At 41.5% G+C, this 20364-nt stretch overlaps 1 protein-coding gene across 1 annotated transcript; it reads left to right on the forward strand.

Moving 5' to 3' along the window:
• The first annotated feature begins 321 nt into the window (after positions 1 to 321).
• Positions 322 to 19133, forward strand: Ifngr1 (interferon gamma receptor 1). The gene is made up of 7 exons (XM_090338056.1): positions 322 to 499; positions 6525 to 6639; positions 9290 to 9456; positions 11356 to 11534; positions 13588 to 13771; positions 16435 to 16556; positions 17902 to 19133. Exons 1-7 carry the CDS (start codon positions 400 to 402, stop codon positions 18463 to 18465), a joined length of 1431 nt encoding a protein of 476 aa, XP_090194182.1. The 5' UTR covers positions 322 to 399; the 3' UTR covers positions 18466 to 19133.
• Positions 19134 to 20364: the final 1231 nt, after the last annotated feature.

Consider the following 20364-nt stretch of genomic DNA (forward strand, 5'->3'; position numbering starts at 1 on the left):
ACAGTCATAGCCTGGATCTTGAGCTTAAAAACGGCGTTTCTTCGCTTGGACCCCTTCCTCTCGGCCCCGGCCCCGCCTGCACTGCCTGGGCCTAAATCCAGTCTCCACCTTTCCAGTCTTCTCACAGTCCCACGCAGACCCACGGGTCCATCCAAGCCCCGCCTCACCAGCCCGGCCCCGCCCTCCCCACTCCACAAGCCCCGCCCCTCCCAATCTCGTCCACTCCGGCCTTCCAGTCAGGACCTTGACTCCGCCCCCCGTCGAGGCCACGCCCCCATGGCTCAGCTTTCTCAGCCCTGCTCCGCCCTAGCTAGGCCGCCCTCAGGCGTGGTAGTCGGGGGAGGGTGGGCGGACGTGACGGAGCGGAGGCCCGGCGGCTCCGGGCTGGACCCCAGGACGATGGGTGGCAGTAAGACTGCCCTCGTCGTTTTCCTGCTTCTTCTGGTGCAGGCCGGGAGTGGGGCTGTGAGGAGCCACACGGATCCAGAGCTGTCCTCCGGTAGGGTGTAGCGACTGAGCCGCGGCTGGGTTTGGATCGGGGAGGCTGGGAGCCGCCGGCGCCGCCCAGGCCGGGAATCCCCGTCTGGCGGATCAGCCGGCCGGCGTCCGGCAGGCGTCCGGCCGGCGTTGGTCCGGCGGAGTCTCGGCGGCCGAGCGCACCTGGAACCCAGCCCCCGCGGCGGGGGCGGGCGAGGGCGGCGCCGGCGGCCTAGAGAGGGCTCCCGCTGGAGTTCCGCCCCGCGCGGCCGCGGCCCTGAAGACCCTGCGGGGTTCGGGGCGTCTAGACGCCTTTTCAGTTGAGTTTCCAGGTTGGCGACGCGCGCGGTGGCCCCAGCTGTGGCCTGGAAACTCTAACCTGAGGGTGTGTGTGTGTGTGGCCTTGGGAAGGTTTGTGTCAGGGCTGCAGATCTTTACTGGATGACTCTTGGGACCTCTGGGTCGCTACTCACGGCTTAGCGTTCTTTCCCCCTTGCATACATACTGACTGAAACAAATGCTGCGGATCGTTTGTCTGAAGTTGAGGGCCAGGTGATTAGGAGGGAGGCCTGTGGACGTTGAGTTCCCCCATGGCCTGTGCAAGAAGGTCGGGGAGGCCCCACCCGCTTAACTCATGCTGAACCTGCCTCACACCCACGTCTGTGGGGTGCGTGGCGTCCTTACCCGGCCCTCCTTTTGTCTCCATCGCCAGAAACCCAGCGAAGACATAATTTAGTCGGTCAGTCCTTGAGGCAGAGATGGTGACACGTTTGGAGACGATAATTGTGGTTGATGGTTTCTGCTTTCCAGGATCTTCAGCACACTCGCTGAGTGGGCACGGCTAGGTTTCACACATCTCGTTTCACAGCCACCTGTGAAATCTGTGCTGTTGGCCTCCGTGTATCCACGAGAAACCGGTACAGGAAGGCCTGCACCACTGATTGAGGGCTCTCTGCTTCTTGTGGGGAGCTTTTGCAGTTCTTACAGACCAAGTTCTATCCAGCCTGTCGTTTGCCATTCAATCTAGGGCAATTGCAGCACAGCTGTGACACAGAGCTTGGACTTGTGCACCCGGTAGAAAAACACTCGATATACATGACTCCCCAAGGGGGTCTGGGAAGACTTTTCACAGTCAAGGTGCCCCTGGCCTTAGAGTGAGAGGTGCAGCAGAGACTTGAGTGCATGGAGGTGTGAAACAGTGTTGAATTTGTGGGATTAAAAAGTCTTTCTTCGTAGAGGAGTGTATTGGCTCGGAGAAGTCAAGTAAGAGTTGAAGAGAATGTTGAAAGATGCCAACTAGGTCTTAGGAAGCTAAAAGTAGGATTGTGAACTGTTGGATTTCAGCATTTTATATTTCTGTTTGAGTATTAACAGCTTTCCCTCCTTGGCAGGAATTATAGTTGTTGATAGCTTTAGGGTCTTACAGTCTTGGAGCTTCTTTCAGCCTAACAAAATCTCAGGGAAGGCTCTTATTTGCCCACCCTGGCTACTGCCAGTTCTGATGGGGTTGGGGGAAGATTATGGGTAGAGGAAGAGACACTTTTGATGGGTAAAGGAATTCCCAGAACAAGGGGCAAGCTGTTTCTGAAAGAAATAGAGGCACACAGGCCACAAAACTGAGGAGGTGACTGACTCTGGCTGAAGTCAAGGGGCAGCCATTGTCCTTCTCTTTACAAAGGGGAGTGACTTTATACAAGATAAGCTAGTGCTACCAAGAAAGTCCAGTCTTTGCCTTTAATACAATGACGGTTTAGGCAATGGCACAAGGCCCATTAGAAGAAGGTTGTCTTAGGTCATGAGATGTGGTCATGTAACTGGAGACAGGCAGTCCATTTGATGAGGGGACATTTAGGACTCTGGCTGGATGTGGGTGGAGAGCAACTCCTGGAACGGAGTACGTGTACCCTCTGCTCTTCCTTCTGGTTGCAGGTTCCTCCAGAGCGTGATGCTCCTTGTGACCTCAGAGTTTACGTGTCTTCAAACCCCATTCTAGCAGTCGTCATGCCTGCCTGGATTCCACCAGAGGATCTGTGGCTTTGGAGAGGCTAGTGCTTTAGAAATTCAATCAAGAGCTGGGATGTAGCTCAGTGGCAAAGCACTTGCCTAGCAAGTGCAACGTCCTGGGTTCGATCCCTAATACCAAAAAAGAAAAGACAAAAAAAAAAAAAAAGAAAGAAAGAAATTCAATGAGTACTTTAGGGTAATATTGTGTGTATCATTTTTGTTGTTTTTCTTTGGATTCTATTTTACTCATTTCAGAAATTCAAAATATAGCAGATAATGCAAACATACATATAGAAGCATTCATTTCTGATGTATTCTGAATTGTGTAGTATATAGGTAGATATATAATATCTTTTTTTTCAATATATAAATGTACCAAAGTACATTTCTCTAGTGTTTTCAGTGCATTCCTCTGGATTTTGTTGTATTCCTCCGCTTTCAATTTTCAATGCAACATTTCTAGTGTGTGGGAGGAAAAGCCAAAGTGACACTTGCTCTGGCTTTTGGATAGCCTGCCAGCACTGCCAGTGCCTGCGTCTGGGCTACAATTCATGTGTTTGTTCATTTGGAGTGTTACTGGGTTTGACTGTAGATATGAAAGTTCATCTCAGAGGAAGCAAGAAAAGCTAGTAACATAATCAAGTTTCTGGAAAACCCAAGTGTTTTGAGATGTTTTGTGTTACACTGCCCCCCAAACCAAAAAGAACAAAAAAAAAAACCCACACAATGTATTGCAAAAATTTCTCAAGAGGTTCATGTAAGTAAGCTGCTCATGCTGTGGCTCTGTGTCTCCATGGGTGACACATCTTTTGTGGTCCTTGTGTATTCAGGCGTGTGATGAACTCCTCAGGCTAATGCTCAAAAACCAGAACAGTTGCTTTTGGTTGTAACTCAGAGCCCTGGCAGTACCCTGTTGCTGGCACCCATCCACATAGAGGAAGTGTCCAGTGTGAGATCTGTTGGCGTCTGTGGCATGGTTCCTCTGGCATCATGCATCCAACAGCTCTTCCTGCAGAACTGTTTCTGACTGCTGATTTCTGGCTCTTGGGGACATTTCTGTCACCCTGTCAGTGGGAATACATCCTATCTATCTCCTCTGGCTTATCAACTTTCCAAAAAACACGCTAACCACAACCGTCCTCTTGTTTCAACATTGAATTGGAGTGTAACGAGAAGCCAGTACTCCTGTGTTTGGTTTTGTTAAACCCTCAGGTTTAAATTTTGGAGATGCTTAGGAAATTAGATCTTTAAAAATGGCTAAGGTTTATTCTTGGTAGTTTGCTTACATGGTACACAAGCTAATTATCCGCATATTTCCCAAAGCAGTGAGTTACACACAACTCTCTGGGCATTTTCAAGAAATGGCAAAAGTCTATGAGATTATTTCAGTTTATATAATCATTCCAGTAGGATCCAAAACAAAACACTGGGCCAGGAGTAGGGCCAGTGGAGGACTGCTTGTCTAGCACGCACGAAGTCTGGGTTTGATTCTTCACTACCACGTACACATTAAAAGCTGGAATGTGATGCTGTGGCTCAAGTGATAGAGAGCTAGCCTTTTGAAAGCCCAAAGACAGTGCCCAGGCCCTGAGTTTAAGCCCTAGGACTGGCAAAAAGAAAAAAAATAATCAACAAAAATCCCCCAACTTACATACTTAACATACTCTTCCTTTGTCTGCATATGTTTTTCTTTATACAGTATAAACATAGTAGTTTATAGTGATTCTTTACTCTTGAATGTTGGACTATTTAAAACTTCAGGTTATAAAAGCTTGGACTTAAGAAAACTACTTGTGTCTATGTATCACATGATTTTGATAAAGACAACACAGGCAATGTATAACCACATGGCTTTTCTGATCGTGTTAAAACTCCAGTTTCACGTTTTGGTATAAATATACAGAAGCATCTTCTAATAGTAATTCCTGTCTGCTGTGATTCATGGAAACTTCTGCCTGCCTGTCATGAATGCTTTGAAAGCTACGGTTTAAGTAAACTAACCATGTTACACTTTAAATTATAGAAAGCAGAGTTTGGTTTACATTAAAAACAAAGACTTCCTACATCTGCCCTTGGCTGTGCTATCATACATTTTCCTATAACTGAATTGCCTTTTCCTCAAAACAAAACTTCAGATTTGAGTCTATGCAGTTATATCAGTTGAGCATAAATATGTAAAAGGGCTTAAAAGGTGTGGTGCACAAGGTATGGTGGCTCTTATCGTAATCCCAGTTGTCAGGCAGAGACAAATAGGAAGGATTGTGGTTTGAGACCAGCCCAGGCAAAAGGTTAACAAGATTTCATTTCAACAAGTAAGTCTACCTCTATAATCACAGTGACATGAAAGGACCAAATAGGAGAATCATAGTCCAAAATTGGCCTGGAACAGCAACAACAACAACAAAAAGACCTTATTCCAAAAAAGCAAAAAAGGGCCAGGAGTTTGGACTAATGGTAGAGCATTTGTCTAGCATGCATGAAGACCCAGGTTCGATTCTTTGGTATCACATACATAGAAATGCCAGAAGTGGTGCTGTGGTTCAAGTGGTAGAGCTCTAGCCATGAGAAAGCCCAAGGACAGCGCTCAAGCCCTGAGTTCAGACCTAGGACTGGCAAAAAAAAAAAGCAAGCAAAAAGTACTAAGGTCATGGCTTAGGAAGTAGAGGGCTTACTTAGCCCTGGTACAATGTTCTGAGTTCAAACCCCAGTACTGCAAAACAAAAAAGTGGGAAGGAGGAAGGGGGAATCCTGTATAGAAGTAAAAATTGTAGTTAATTACCATTGCCTTTAGTGTTCTGGAAAGCTGAAAATGTGCCTGATATGAACAAGCTGAGGAGTTTTCAAAATGAAATGTTGAAGGTGTCACGTGGTTTCTACTTCTTGTCTAGAACATGAGCCTAGACAAATGAATCATGGAAAAGCCTTGTTGGGCTGGGTGCCCAGGATTTAAAAGGCAAAAAGCAAAAAGAAATATTGAGAGTGTTTTGTAAAAAGCCCTTTACAGGGCTGGGAGTTTTGCCTAATGGTTAAAGTGCTTGCCTAGCATGCACGAAGACCCGGGTTCAATTCCTTGGTACCACATACTTAGAAAAAAGCCGAAAGTGGTGCTGAGGCTCAAGTGGTAGAGCTCTAGCCTTGAGAAAGTCCAAGGACAGTGCTCAGGCCCTGAGCTCAAGCCCAGGACTGGCAAAAAAAAAAAAAAAAAAAAAAAAGCCCTTTACATCCCCAAAAGCAAAATGTGGATGGAAACTGGAGCTGTCAGTGAGGGCTTGCATCAGTCTTTCATACGTCTGCCACAACAGAAGGTGTTAAGAATGTCACAGTATTGGATGATAAAGGGTTGAGAGGCAGGTGACATTTCAGAATGACGTGGGTATCCCACACTGTGGCCAGTTGTCTGTCGTTGGACTTTGAGTTCACTTAGCTATGTGTCATTCACCAAACATCCTGAAGTCAGATGGTTTGAAGGAGTGGTAGTGTATTAGGCAGTATCTTTACTTATATAAACCTTGAATATGATGGAAGTTTATTGCCCCTTGCAATAAATTTGTCTTTACATTTCTATTATTTTATAATGATGTTTTCATAATTTAAAATGAGCCAATACTTCTACATAGTTTTAAAGAAAATACATAAAAGTTGATCCATAACATAAGTCATGTGTTTAAGCAATCTTTAAACACACATGTCATATGTTAAAAGCAATCTTGAAACATATATATCTGTATATATACATATATATATACACAACTTTCCAGCAGACTATTCAGAGCAGAACAGATAGACATTGTTCTTCCTTATTAGTAGCCAGCACATAATAATTATAATATATATTCCATAAATATATGAATTCTTTATGGATACAGTATGATTTGTGCACAATGTAGAATTATCAAATCAGAATGAGAAATTTTCTCTGACTTGAAATGATCTCAGTATCTATTGTAGTGATGGTTATTTTTTCTTCCAGTAAACCTATTTGACTAATCTCATGGTAACATTAGCTTCTTACTAGTCCATTCTCCATTCTGAATCTCTTACAGTGCCTTTACCAACCAGTGTGATCATTACGTCTTATAACTTGAACCCTGTCTTATGCTGGGAGTACCAGAACACGACATTGGACCCAGTGTTTACCGTACAGGTAAAGAACTACGGGTGAGTGTTGTTTTTTAATATCTATTTGATTCTGCTTTTATTTAAATTTTTGCACATTTCACAGTTCCGTGTTGTACCTTCTGAACTCCCTGTCCAGAAATGCTAAAGATACAAAATGGTTCTACACAGTTCTTTCTGCCTCTAAGTGATATTTTTTTCGATTTCAATTTTGACAGGAAGACTAACTTCCACGATTATTTCTCTAGTGGGTCTCTCTGTTTCTGTCTCTTATTCTCTTTCTTTTAAAAGTAGCATCAGGTAGTTACACAAGCTATTTCATTTTAACATATCCATGTATGTATACAATACATTTTAATCAGTCATCCCTTCCACTATTCTCGGAATAAACAGCTACGACTCAAGTACTCCCAAATTAGAAGAGTGAGTTCGGTGTGCATTAGTTTCATATTTTCCTTCATGGTGTGACTGAGGTTAGACATTTCTTTCACGCTCTCTACAAAGCGGTTTTTGTGTTCACTGTAGAAAACATGAGAGAAAGCTTTTTTCAGTATTGGTGATGTGTTTATTCAGATGCCCACTGTGTGGGTTCCTTTCAGTAAGTGATCTGCACATGCTGCTCTCTGTAAATCCATGCATATCTTTTGCATCCATTCATTAGCTTTGTTATTTCTGTGACAGGTGCAAAACTAATAGTTTTCCCCACAATTTGTTCTGTTTCACTTAACTAGATTGACATTCAAAACTTTGTAAACCTACTCCCTTTGATAACTAGGCATTCTCATACGTGACCTGCATGCGTGCAACATTGACCAGGCCTGGAGAAAAGAATTGGGAAGGTCTTCCAAACTTCTGGGTTTACCTCACTTGTTTGTGTATTTGTTTATTTTGGCAGTGCTAGGTATCAAACCCAGAGCCTTTTGTGTGTCAGGGGAACATTTTGCCTCTAAATTACATCCCATTCTCCTATGCATTTGATTTTTGACCTAATAATCCCACATTATGGACGTATTCTTACATACTTATAAGAATACAATTTAGGGCTGGGAGTGTAGCCTAGAGTGCTCGCATTGCATGCATGAAGCCCGAGTTTGATTTCTTGGTATCACATACACAGAAAAGGCCAGAAGAGGTGCTGTGGCTCAAGTGGCAGAACACTAACCTTGAGCAAAAGTGTACAAAGGACAGTGCCCAGGCCCTGAATTCAAGCCCCAGGACTGGCAAAAAAAAATACAATTTAAAAACATTCCCATGTTTAAGCAATAGATTATGGTAGGCAGTCACTTGTTCAATCTGCTCTTTTATGGACCTTTAAACAAAAGTGTGAAGAAAATTTCTAGACCTTATATATATATATGTAGTGACTTCTAGGATATTTCCAGGATATGTTGTTAAATGAAAAAATAAACTAAGTCAATAAGGCATACATAATGTACTCTTTTAGATATAAAAAGAATAAGAAATATTTATATAAGTAATGCCTTAAAAGTAATAAAAGAATTATAGAACGTTGCCGGGGCCAACCGGCAGCAAACCAGGGTTCGCAGATTGGGGTTCCTGAAATAGGGGGCAAGGACTAGGAAGAAATAGAAGAGAGACAGACACACCGGGATGTCCGCAGTCCAGGTAAAGACTGCCCCGTTTATTTTTCACTCCTGCTTCTTCCCTCCTCCAGACCCCGGGAACCTCCAGGTGTTACATTCATATGGTAATTCTCAGGTCATTTACATAGAATAAGGCCAGAAAACAATAAGACAATAAAGCCATTGTCTGATGCAAGTCAAGGTACAGTTTGATTCCACTCTGGCTCCCAACAGAACATAAAAGCCTAAAGCCAATAAATTGACTATCTACAAGAATAACTAATAATGTAACTAAGAATAGAAAAGGAAAAACTTCAGTCTATTTTTTCCTTGGAGAGTACTGATTCTGTGGTTAAGCCAAAGAAAATGTAAGGCTTGAGTTTTTTTTTTAGTTTAAGGAGTTTCATTTTTGTGGTAGTGGGGATTGAACCTCATGAATGCTAGGCCAGAGCTCTGCCATTGAGCTACATGCTCAGGGCTGGGAAGGATAATATACCTAGAAAGCCTCTTCGTGACAGAATTCCTTTAAAAATTAATGGAGTCACCCTATACTCCTAGCTATTCAGGAAGCTGAAATAGTAGATCAGAACCCTCCTGGACAGACAAATCCGTAAGATTCTTATTTCCAGTTAACCAGCAAAGAGCTAGACCTGGAGTCATGGCTAAAGTGGTAGAGTGCCAGCCACAATCAAAAAAGTCAAGTGAATTCACAAGGTCCTGAGTTCAAGCTTCAGTAACAGCACCATCTACCCCAACCCTCCCCCCAAAAAAGGAATAAAATGATGCAGACATAGCAAAATGACCCCAAAGTCACCTTAAATAGACACTAACTGGGTAAAAGTCAGCAGTTTGAGCAGCAAATATAAGAAGATTACACAGAACTACAAAAGGACCCCCTGCATTTTATTAAAAAGGGAAAGGCTTCCTACTTTGGCTCCTCCCTCCTATTTTAACTTAGTTTGTTCTAGCAGCTCTGACACATGAACAGAAGCAAAAAGAGCAGTTCTGACACGTGAACAAGAGCAAAGAGAGCAAACAAGCAAGTGATAGTTCAAATTACTGCAATAACAATGTTACCTTTGTATTTTTTTTATTGTTTGTCATTTTAGAGATGGAGAATGGGTTGATGCGTGCACCGGTATCACTCATCAGAACTGTTCTATTTTCGAACAAGTTGTTGATCCAGAAGATCCTCTCTGGGCCAGAGTTAAAGCTAGAATTGGGCAAAGAGAATCTGCCTATGTACAGTCCGAAGAATTTACTTTGTGCAAACAAGGTGAGTAGAATGTACACCTGTCGACACTTTAAATTCCACAATAGGTTTCTCTTCTGCATACATGCGCTTTGTTTAGCAGTTACTACAAATGATCAAGATGCATAAGACATTTGCAGGAATTGCGAAGATCATTCTCTATCATTCTTTTCATTCCAAGCTCCACACATGGGATGAGGGGATAATACCCTTTCCCTCCCCATCTTCCCTCATTTATTTCCATTCTGTAGTCACACAGGAGTTTGCCATTGGTCTCTCAGTTTTATTTTCTTCCTTTGCCTGGTCCTTGAAAGTCCTTGGAAATTTAAATAACAACAATATATTAAACATTTCAAAATTGGCCTCTGCTGGCTCACGCCTGTAATTCTAGCTACTCAGGAGGCTGAGATTTGAGGATTGCAGCTTGATGTGAGCTCATTGGAAAGTCTGTGAGACTTGTATCTCCAATAAAGCACGCCAAAAGCTGGAATTAAAGGTGTGGCTCAAGTGGTAAGGACCATTCTTGAGAGAAAAAGACACATACACACTTTCCCTCCCTCCCTCTCTCTGTCTCTGTCTCTCTCTGTCTCTCTCTGTCTCTGTCTCTCTCTGTCTCTGTCTCTCTCTGTCTCTGTCTCTCTCTCTCTGTCTCTGTCTGTCTGTCTGTCTGTCTGTCTGTCTCTCTCTCTCTCTCTCTCTCTCTCTCTCTCTCTCTCTCTCTCTCCCTCTCTCTCTCTCTCTCTCCCTCTCCCTCTCCCTCTCTCTCCCTCCCTCTCCCCCCCCTTTATCTGCAACCCTGTGATTTTTAGCTCCTGGTTCTTCCAGCAGGTACCCATGGCATTTTGCTGTCACTGTCCCTCCAACTCCAGAATCTTCATTGTCACTTCTTCTATGTATGCCATCTCACTCTGGCAGTCATTTCATTCCTGGGTAAAACCCTTCTATTGCCTGAGCAGGGGCTCAGGTCTGGTCTGACAGCCTTCAGTACCTTTTTCTTTTAGCTATACTTCCTTTTCTTTCAGCTTTTGTGCTTTGTTTCTTCAGCCGCTGGCCTGCACACCCTCGCCGTGTCTTTGATTCTGCTTCTGTATTGCTGATTCTACCACCTCGAGCTTCCCACAGGCCCTTCTTCTGCTTATCCTCTCCATGTGTTTATTCCCCTGAGTCCACAAATTTGTCAGCTTATACCACCATCTATATTGGACTTATCAAGGGTCCACTGTGTTCAAGAAAATATGCCAGGCCCCGAGATACCCTGATGAGCAAAGTAGACCTACCTGGCACACGGTAGGTGCCTAAGAAATATTTGAAGCATAGATAGTTTACCAACAAAGTTTCAAACGTAAAAGACACAGTGAACATTTGCTGACTAGCTGAATATCTGATTCTGACTTTTCCGGTTAAGATCAAACCATTCACACACACACACACACACACACACACAGCCTCAGTTTATACCAGACAGAAACCTTGTTTCTAAAAACTGTTTCTGAAAGGTCACTTTAGGAAACAAGGTTTCCTAAACATATAGAAATAAAGATAAAGGAACATATACTTAATAGAGTTTTTTTTACTTTATTTAAGTTGGTATAATTTAATTATTTTTTTAAAAAGTACTATTTTTTTTTTACTTTTCAGTTTTCTTTTAACCGACTATAACCAATTTTATTTCCCTGGAGCTATAAATGAAATTAAACTGCCTAAAAGAGGTTTTGGTAAGAGAATGTCTTGCCTGCTATTTAGCATACATTTCTTTTTGAGGAATATTTAGAATGGCTTGTAGGGCTTTTTGGAAAAATATAAATGTGGTTCTATCAGGAACAGTAATAAAAGAAAGTAGATTGGTTGATGGATGTTGATAATCTTATGAAATGCACTAGGAAGTTCCATGATTGGTATTAATTATACTCCTCTCTCGACCAGGAGAAATTGGACCCCCTGCACTGAATGTCAGAAGGAAGGAAGACCAGATCATCGCTGATATATTTCACCCCTTAGTGGTTGTAAATGGCCAAGTACAAGGAGTTATATCTGAGGCTATGTACGAAGGCTCTTGCTACACATTTGACTACAAAGTGTATCTGAGAGTGAGTGGGAGCAAGGTAGGAGTTATTGTTCCTTGTGCAGTGGGAATCATCCCATAGCTACACCCGAGTTGTTGGTTCATTTAATATTTATAAGTAGAATGCTTGTGAGTCTTTCCGCAAGTCTCATGGGTCACAGACTTTGCGGAAGAAACACCTGTGAATGAATGACGTGGTATGGTGTTCCCGACCAGATGAATACACTGGTGGCGTTTTTGTTGTTTGTTTTGGTTTGTTTTGCTTGGTTTAGCAAGGCCTCGTCTAGAGTGGAATATACAGTCGGCTTTTGGTGGTGGTGATTCACTAGAAAGGTGGGATCGTGGTTTATAATAGTGGATCAGAATAGGCCTCCAGGGAAGATGCTAACTGGAGCCAAGCTGAGATCAGGAGGAGAGGCTTGTAGGATAGGCGAGGAAAGAGTATCAGGTGCCGGAACCCTGCATGCCTGAGATGCCAGCAGGGGCTTATGTTGGCACCTGAGGGCAATAGCCAGTATCGTCAAGGGTCCAGAGAATGAAGAAAGGCAGGGTGTTGGAAAGATTTGATTTTAATCCTTGATGTGGCACCTACAGAATGATTTAAGCAGCAGAGTGACATCTGAGTTAGAGCTTCTAGTAGCCCCTCGGCTGCTAGCAGATCTAATTGTGTTATTCTGCTGCTTAAGACCTCTCCATGTATCCCATCAGTTATAACATACCTAAATTCACTTCCATGGCATGAGCTAGGAGATTTGGGGATCTGGCCTTTGTGTCCTCCGCAGCCACCATCCCTCTTCCTCTCAGCCACCATCCCCATCCCTGCAGCCTTGTTGTCTTCCATGCTTAGTGTCGTACTGTAAAGTTCCATACTCTGTTTTAGAACATCCTCCTTGCCCGTCTGTTGGCCCATCTCTGATTTTTCCTTGGTCTTCAATGGGAACACCACTGGAATTTTTTTCTGGCCCTGAGTTAATGTTTTCTTCCTGTGTCTGGGTGCTATTTCCTAGTTCCATGTAAACTATTCCTGTACTCCTTACTCTCAGTCGCATTTCTTTCGGATCTCTACACTAAATTGTCAGGTATTTGAAGTTAGGCCCGTGTTTCCCATTGTAGTTACTGGTGTTACTGAAACAAGAAACTGTGACTTAGAGAAAAGGTTTATCTAGGCCCGTTTTCAAGGCTTGAAGACATGGTGTCTTGGCTTGTTTGGTTCTGGTAGCACATCACAGTGAAAAATCATTACATCTCAAATTCTTTATTCTGTGCCTCACACATATTAGACCAGCACTGAGCTGCTTCTCTAACCGAAGTGGTTATGTCTCACACTAGAGAAGACCAGAGTCTCACAGTCCCTTGGGGCATGTCCCCAGTGACCTAATGGCCTCACGGTGGCTCTGCCTCTAAAGGTCCACAGCACCTCTCAAAACCACCACCACGGGTCGGGTGGGAGACACTTGGCCAAACCACTACCTTTGTCTTTGGCATAAGTGGCAGAGTACTCTGTATGATCCTGGATTAGCACTGTAGGAATAGGAAAAATGAATGTTTGTTGGTTTAACAGTTTCCAGTGAGTATTCTTGTTATTGAAAATAGAAAACAAAACAAACAAAGGAACCAGGAGCCTGTAGCTCACACCTGTGATCCTAGCTACTCAGAAGGTTGAAATGTGAGGCTCACAGTTTGAAGTCAGCCCAGACAGGAAAATCCATGAGGCTCTGAGCTTCAATTAGCCATCAAAACCCAGAAGTGGAGCTGTGGTTAAAGTGATAGAGCACTAGCCTTGAGCAACAAAGCTTGAAACAGTGTCCAGGTCCTTAGGTCAAGCCCCAGGACTGGCAGAAAAAAAACCACAGTACATTTATGGTAATTTACTGTTCCTATAAAGAACATTATAGCAGACACACTGTACAGCCATGTTGAAGAAATAAATGGACTTACTATTTGATATCAAAGCTATTTTTGGATATGCTTACTACTCATCCTATATATTTCCAGATGTATCTTCATGTATCTTCAGGATAAATGCAGTGATTTACTGATTTAGCAAACGGAAGAACCTATGGGGTTTGATTCATTTTTCTTTTTCCATATAGAGCGTCATTACAAAACACGTACGTTCAGGCAATTGCAATGAGACTATGTGTCAGCTCAGCATTCCCATGTCTCCTCTGGATTCTGAGTATTGTATTTCAGCACAAGGAGTCTCAAGTGATTGGCCTATAAAAACTGAAAAGACAAAAGAAGTGTGTATCACCGTTTTCAAAAGCAGTACAAGCGGTAAGTCCTCAGGTGCACTTGGACCAGGGTGGGGTCTGGAGTTTGTTGGCCCCATTTGAGGACTGTGTGGGGAAGCTCATGCAGGATGACATTGGAGTTTATGGAAGTTCAAGTGCCACCAGGGAACTTTTGCCAGGGATATCCAGTGTGGCCTGCAAAGCCCATATGTGGCACTGGCCAGGGGTGGCTTTGTGATCCACCAAAGCAAACACTCGTAATTCTACAATAACTGATGGAGGAACATGGACTTTGGAGGGTAGAAAAATGATGTTATCCCTACAGAAATAAGGAGAGAGAGAGACAGTTGTGGGACCTCTCTTTTAAATCTGAATTTACAGCAAATACTTGTATTTGTTGGTCATTCTTTTCTCTCCTTCAAATTGTTTGCCCATTTTATACTTTTTGTTGGTAAGGGAGTTTTTTTTTTCTTGGTTGTTGTTGTTCTATTTTTTTTCCCCCGGCCTGGGGCTTGAACTCAGGGCCTGAGCCTCTATGAGCTCAAGGCTAGCACTCTACCACCTGAGCCACAAAGACATGTTTGTCTTTTTCTGTTCATGTGGTACTGAGTAATCAAACCCAGGGTTTCATGCATGCTAGACAAGCACTCTGCCACAAAGCCACATTCCCAACCCCTGTTAATGTTTTTTAATTCTCTTATGTTAACCTTTGTCTGATGGCAAGTTGGCAACTGTTTTCTCTCATTCTATAGATTGTATCTAGGAAAGAATCTTTTTGGCTTGATGTAATCCCATTTGTTTAATTTTGCTTGTTTCCTATGGTTTTTTTTGTTGTTTTGGTTTTTGTTGTTGTTTTTGCCAGAAAGTCATCACTTGTATCTTGAAGTGTTACTGCAGATTTTCCCCTTAGTGGTTTGAGTTAGGTCTAGTTGATTTTGTTCTAAGTATTCTAATTTGTTAGCATATAGTTTACCATAAACCTTACAGATATTTCTGTAGAATTATTTGGCATGTTTCCTTTTTCAGTTCTAATTTTATTTAACAAATATCTCTTTGAATAATGGAAATCTAGGCTAATGTTCATCCAAGATTTAATGCTAATAACTTTGAAGCCATTCTTTGAACATTTAAAATAGGTTAATTAAAACAGTGGAGGGCATTTCTGTTCATTTATCATTCTCCACTTTGAAAACTGAAACGCTTCATAATAAGCAAACTGTAAAATAATGCACCTGCCCCCGATAGAACTTTTCTAAAGCCTGCATGAAAACCAGAGCTGCATGCTAGCCACAAGGTGGCAGCACTATAGCTAGTGAGCAGCAAAACCACTCTTGTCTTCACATACCAACACTCGGCTCTGACCTCTGACACAGGACTCCATTCATTATGTCAATATGTGTTAACTTTTCACATACTGTAGGGAGCATGATATAAAGTTCAGTAAGCGGTAACTTACACTGTTACAATTTGAAAGACAGATAGAAATTAGAGGGACAGATAGATGCCATGAGGACCAAACACCCCCATGACAGAGATTCCTGTTCAATCTTAGAAGAGAGAACTTAAGGAAAAATGAAAATGATTCTGCCATATAAAATGTGAAAATAAACAGACAATAAACAGACATAGACGAGAAATGCCTATAATCCTTGCTACTCAGGAGGTTCAGATCTGAGGATCTCAATTCAAAGCCAGCTAGAGCAGACAAATCCAAGAGACTCTTATCTCCAGTTAACCAGCAAAAAGTCAGACTGGAGGTGTGGCTTAAGTGGCAGAGCACTCCAGCTATAAGCAAAAAAGCTGAGCTCTCAAGGCCCTGAGGTCACTCCCCTGCAATAAAGAGCAAAATGCAGGTAATCACCAGGATCTATTCTCTCCTGATGTGTAGAGCTAGTTTTTACATCTTGTTTGCATTCAAGGAGACTTTATTCCTATTAAATGTATTTGTGTGGGCGTATTTATGTGTATATTCATCTGTGAATCTCTGTTAGTATTTTATAGTCTAGAAGTAAACAAATATAAGAAAAATTATGTACAAGTTATATACACTGACAGAATTTGTGTGTGATGTGGTGTGTGTGAGGGAAAGTCAGACAGAGACGAGACAGGGCAGGGGATTGGGGAATGTACTGGGTCTTGAACTCAGGACAAGGGCACTGTCCCTGACTTTTTTTGCTCAACACTAGTGCTCTACTTTGCCATTTGAGCCACTGCTCTACTTACAGCTTTTTTAATTTTAGTTGTTTATTGAAGATAAAACTCACACGGTTTTCCTGCCCAGGCTGGCTTCAAACCACAATCCTCAAATCTCAGCCTTCTAAGTAACTAGGATTGCAGGTAGGAGCTACCAGCACCCAGCTAAGAGAGACTTATATACTCTTGCCTTTTTGAATGAGAGAAAAGTGTTATCCTGGAAATTCTCTATGTTTGAGGCTACAAAGAAGTTGTTAAGGAGACATTTCCACTGTACTGGGTCATGATGGTATAATCCTAGCAAATTTCAGACCTGTGGGGCTGGAACAAATCAGATTACAATACAGGAAAAATGTCTAGCTTTTTCCTTAGAGTTGTACTTTAGTGTTCTTTGAAAGTCAGATTTTCCTAATTAACTAATGCAGAAATCTGTTAACAAACATTGCTAAGACTTTTTGGTAGATGACAATAGTATTCTATCTTAATTCTAAGCTATGTTATCCTCTTTTTTAGATTCTGTTTGGATTCCAGTTGTTACTGCCTTGACACTCTTTCTAGCCATTTTCTCATTATTTGTGTATTGTCTTGTGAAGAATCTGTTTAGGAAGAAAAGCATCATGTTACCCAAGTCCTTGGTAATGTATTTGAATATATTCCTTTAGCTATAGATGGTAACTTTTTTCTTGGTAACCTGAACCTCTTTGAGCAGTTCACTTGATATTTTTTTTGTCTGTTCTGGAGTTTGAGTACAGAAGCTCCAGGATAACACCCAGTTCAAAGCTATAACTATCAGGACCCATCCAGCTCAGGAGTAGGAGGGTGGCTGTGGCTTTGCCAGAGGCTTTTATGACTTATCATAAAACAGGAGTTATATTTGTTTGCAGAATAAATAGGAGTTTATCCAGGTACCTAGAGAAACTAGAGGATAAACATAGAGTCCAGAAAGTCTGGTTTGTGAAGATCTGCACAAATGCAGGCTGAAATAAAGGCAAGATGGCCAAAAATGAGACTGTCACAGAAGTTTAATATTAAATTATCTAATATTTCAGTGTCATTTGAAATGATGAGAAAAATATTTAAGGTTAATGGAATGATAACTACTTGAATCAAATATGATAAGGATAGTAACTGTGATCTTCATAGGACATCGTGAATTGGCTATAAAAAAGAGACTAGCTTTAAGTCAGGGGGTAATATGTTATTTGCTGTTTAGTAGAGCAATAAAAACATGCAGGTGAAAATAGCATAGCCTTCATGGGAAGGTAAGGGTTCAGGAGCCACAGCATGATGGTGCCATAAGCACGATATGCCCTTTTTCTTATTCACAGAAAATAATTTCATAAATGAAAGATTCAGTATGTCCCCTAGCTAGAAAAATATTGTGGGGCCGGGAGTTTGGCCTAGTGGTAGAGTGCTTGCCTAGCATGCACGAAGACCCGGGTTGGATTCCTCGGTACCCCACATACATAGCAAAAAGCCGGAAGTGGTGCTGAGGCTCAAGTGGTAGAATGCTAGCCTTGAGAAAGTCCAAGGACAGTGCTCAAGCCCTGAGCCCAAGCCCAGGACTGGCAAAAAAAAGATATTGTGTACCTTCACAAATAAATTATCACTATAAAGAATTAATGAGTCACTGAACATTTTAATGATGGAGGGAGAGGAGAACATTACATTAAATCAGTGTTCCCTTTCCAAATGTCACAATGCTTATCTGTGGAAGGAGATGCATGTTAAACAACCTCCACTGGTGAAATATTAACTGACTAACTGACTTCATTTGTTTTTAACTTTAAGTGGTTTTTATGGAAAAGAAAAGAGAACAATCACTACCCTATTTAGATATGTTATCCTGAATATGTTCTTTGGTGGTCTTTATACCTCTTTGGTTGGGTGAGTGAGTAGGTGGGTAGGTGGGTGGCTAGCTGGCTGGCTGGTTTTGAGACTAGGCATTTAACAATCTTTACTTGATTTCTCTCCCTTTAGATCTCTGTGGTAAGAAATGTCACCTCAGAGACAAAGCCCGAATCAAAATACACATCACTCATCACATCTTGCCAGACATTGGTCCTAGAAAATGAGACCAGGATCAGCGAAGAGCAGCTATCCCCTGTAAAGATTCCAGGCCCGAATGCAGAAGATAATCCAGGAGGAAATAGAGAACTTTCTAGCAAAACAAAAGTACACACTACTGAAGAAAGTATTTCTGATCTGACCACTTGTGGCCCTTTGATGCCATTAAACAAAGAGAATTCTTCCCCCTTGGATAGTAACCAGTCAGAGCCGCACAGCTTCACCTTCAACTCCTATCACTCCAGAAATGGCTATGACAGTGGCCTCATGGGATCGGACAGCTTTGTATCTGACTCTGAATTCCTCCCAGATAAAACTGAAGTAAACTCAGAAGGACAAGAGCCCATAATGCTGAGAAATGCTCCCATATCTTCTGGTTATGATAAACCACATGTGCTCATAGATGTGATTGTGGATGGTGGTAAAGAGTCTTTGATTGGTTATCGGCCTACAACAGATTCCGATGAATTTTCCTAACATCCAGTGAAAGGATCTGAATTTCCTGAATTGTTTTTCCACCTTAATTTTATAAAAATGTCATGGAGTCTGACATTGTCTCCTAGTTGATATTAGCCAGATGGACTGTCTTGGTTAAGATAAATATGTAAATAGCCTTTGACACTTTCATATTAGATTTAAAACTACAAAGACTTAAAAAATTCATTGTAGTTTATGAACTTTTCCATCTAGATGGATAACAGCAGCTCTGTGTGTGTGTATATATATGTGTGTGTATATATATATATATAATAGGTTAATTTTCTGTATGTTGTATAAATTTTATGAATATAATGTGTGTGTTTGTGCTCATGCATGTATATTTTTTCTCAATACCTGTTTGAACTCATGGCCTTGCACTTACTCAGCTTGCTTGCTCAGTTGGTGCTTCACTGCTTGAGTTATGCATCTAGCCCAGCTTTTTGCTGGCTATTTTGAAGATGGGGTGAGTCTTGTGGATTTTTTTTCCTGGGCTGACTTCTAACTGTGATCCTCTGGCTTTCAACCTACTGAAAGCTTTTCTACGTTATACCTAAAAATCTAAATAAGACTAATAGAACTTAAGAAGATATATTACTAGCAACATGTACAGTTTTTAATGGAATATTACATTTAATATTTTTGAAATAAAATACTTTAAAACTTAATTTGGTATTTATTAAAACACTTTTCATAGTTAACAAGAATTTTTTTATCTGCTGCATGTTTCTAGGGATTGATCCTATCGAAATATCTTTATATCTATTCTTTAATCCTAAAAATTAAATCTTTTTTTTTTTTGCCAGTCCTGAGCTTGGCATCAGAGCCTGAGCACTGTCGTTGGGTTTTCTCAAGGCTAATGCTCTACCACTTGAGCCATAGCACCACTTTTGGCTTTTTTCTATGTATGTGGTACCAAAGAATTGAACCTGGGTTTTTGTGCATGCGAGGCAAGTACTCTACCACTAGGCCAAACTCCCAACCTAAAAAATAAATCTTTTAAAAATGGTCCCTTTCTATATCTCTCTCAGTACATACCACTCGGTATGGAGTAGTCCCATCATTCAGCATGATTTAGTGGCTGTATTCACAGCTTGACACGTGTTAGACTTTTGCCTCTGTGACAAATATTTGATACAAAGGAGATTTGGAGGTTTCAGGCCATGATTAACGTGCTCCATTGCTTTGCAGGCCGGTGGCAAGGTAAATCATCATAGAATGGCAAGGTAAGGAAAGGTTGTTCATCTCCTGACAACCAGGAAACAGAGATATGTATGTAGCTTCTCAAGTAGTTCCCAAGTGACCTATTTCTCCCAACTAGGGCCTGTCTTTCACAGTTCCAATAATTTACTCAAATTTTGAAACCATAAATGTATTAAAACATTGATTAGGTCACTTTCCTCAATATTTAATCATCTCCATGAATACCCTCACAGTTACACTCTAAAGTATGCTTTAAAAATCTCCAGTGTATCTTTCAAGTCTGTCATGTGGACAGACATACCAAGTATATTTTTAATTTTTGAGGCACCAAATTCTTTGTCCATGTTCATTTCTCATATTTCATTGCAATAGTTGTTTTTTCCAGTGAACCACAGAAAATATTGTTCAATTTTCTCCAAACTCCTTTTGGAATTTGTATTTCTCATTGCACTGATATTGTGTAATGGTTAGGAATAACTATTTTCTAAAATCAAGTATTCTTTTTTAAGTACGGGGAATATTTCTCTTCAAGTCTTTTATCTGCCTCATTAATTTTATGTAAGTATAGGATGGAAATGACCTGGTAGGAATTTACCAAATTTAGTTGTAATAGGATTCTTTGGTGTTGCAAAATGGGAATGTACTCTTGCAGTATGGTTTCTAAATGGCTGGGTTTTTTTAATTTTTTAATTGTTG

This window comes from Megascapheus bottae, chromosome 8 (assembly GCF_031878675.1).
Source record: "Megascapheus bottae isolate mThoBot1 chromosome 8, mThoBot2.hap1, whole genome shotgun sequence".
In the NCBI taxonomy this organism is placed as follows: Eukaryota; Metazoa; Chordata; class Mammalia; order Rodentia; family Geomyidae; genus Megascapheus; species Megascapheus bottae.

Excerpts from the sequence above, each read along its gene's own strand:
- Ifngr1 (XM_090338056.1), top strand. The coding sequence starts at position 400 with ATGGGTGGCAGTAAGACTGCCCTCGTCGTTTTCCTGCTTCTTCTGGTG. Across the intron at positions 9,457-11,355 it reads ATTTACTTTGTGCAAACAAG|GAGAAATTGGACCCCCTGCA; the intron begins GTGAGTAGAATG and ends TCTCTCGACCAG. Across the intron at positions 13,772-16,434 it reads TTTCAAAAGCAGTACAAGCG|ATTCTGTTTGGATTCCAGTT; the intron begins GTAAGTCCTCAG and ends CCTCTTTTTTAG.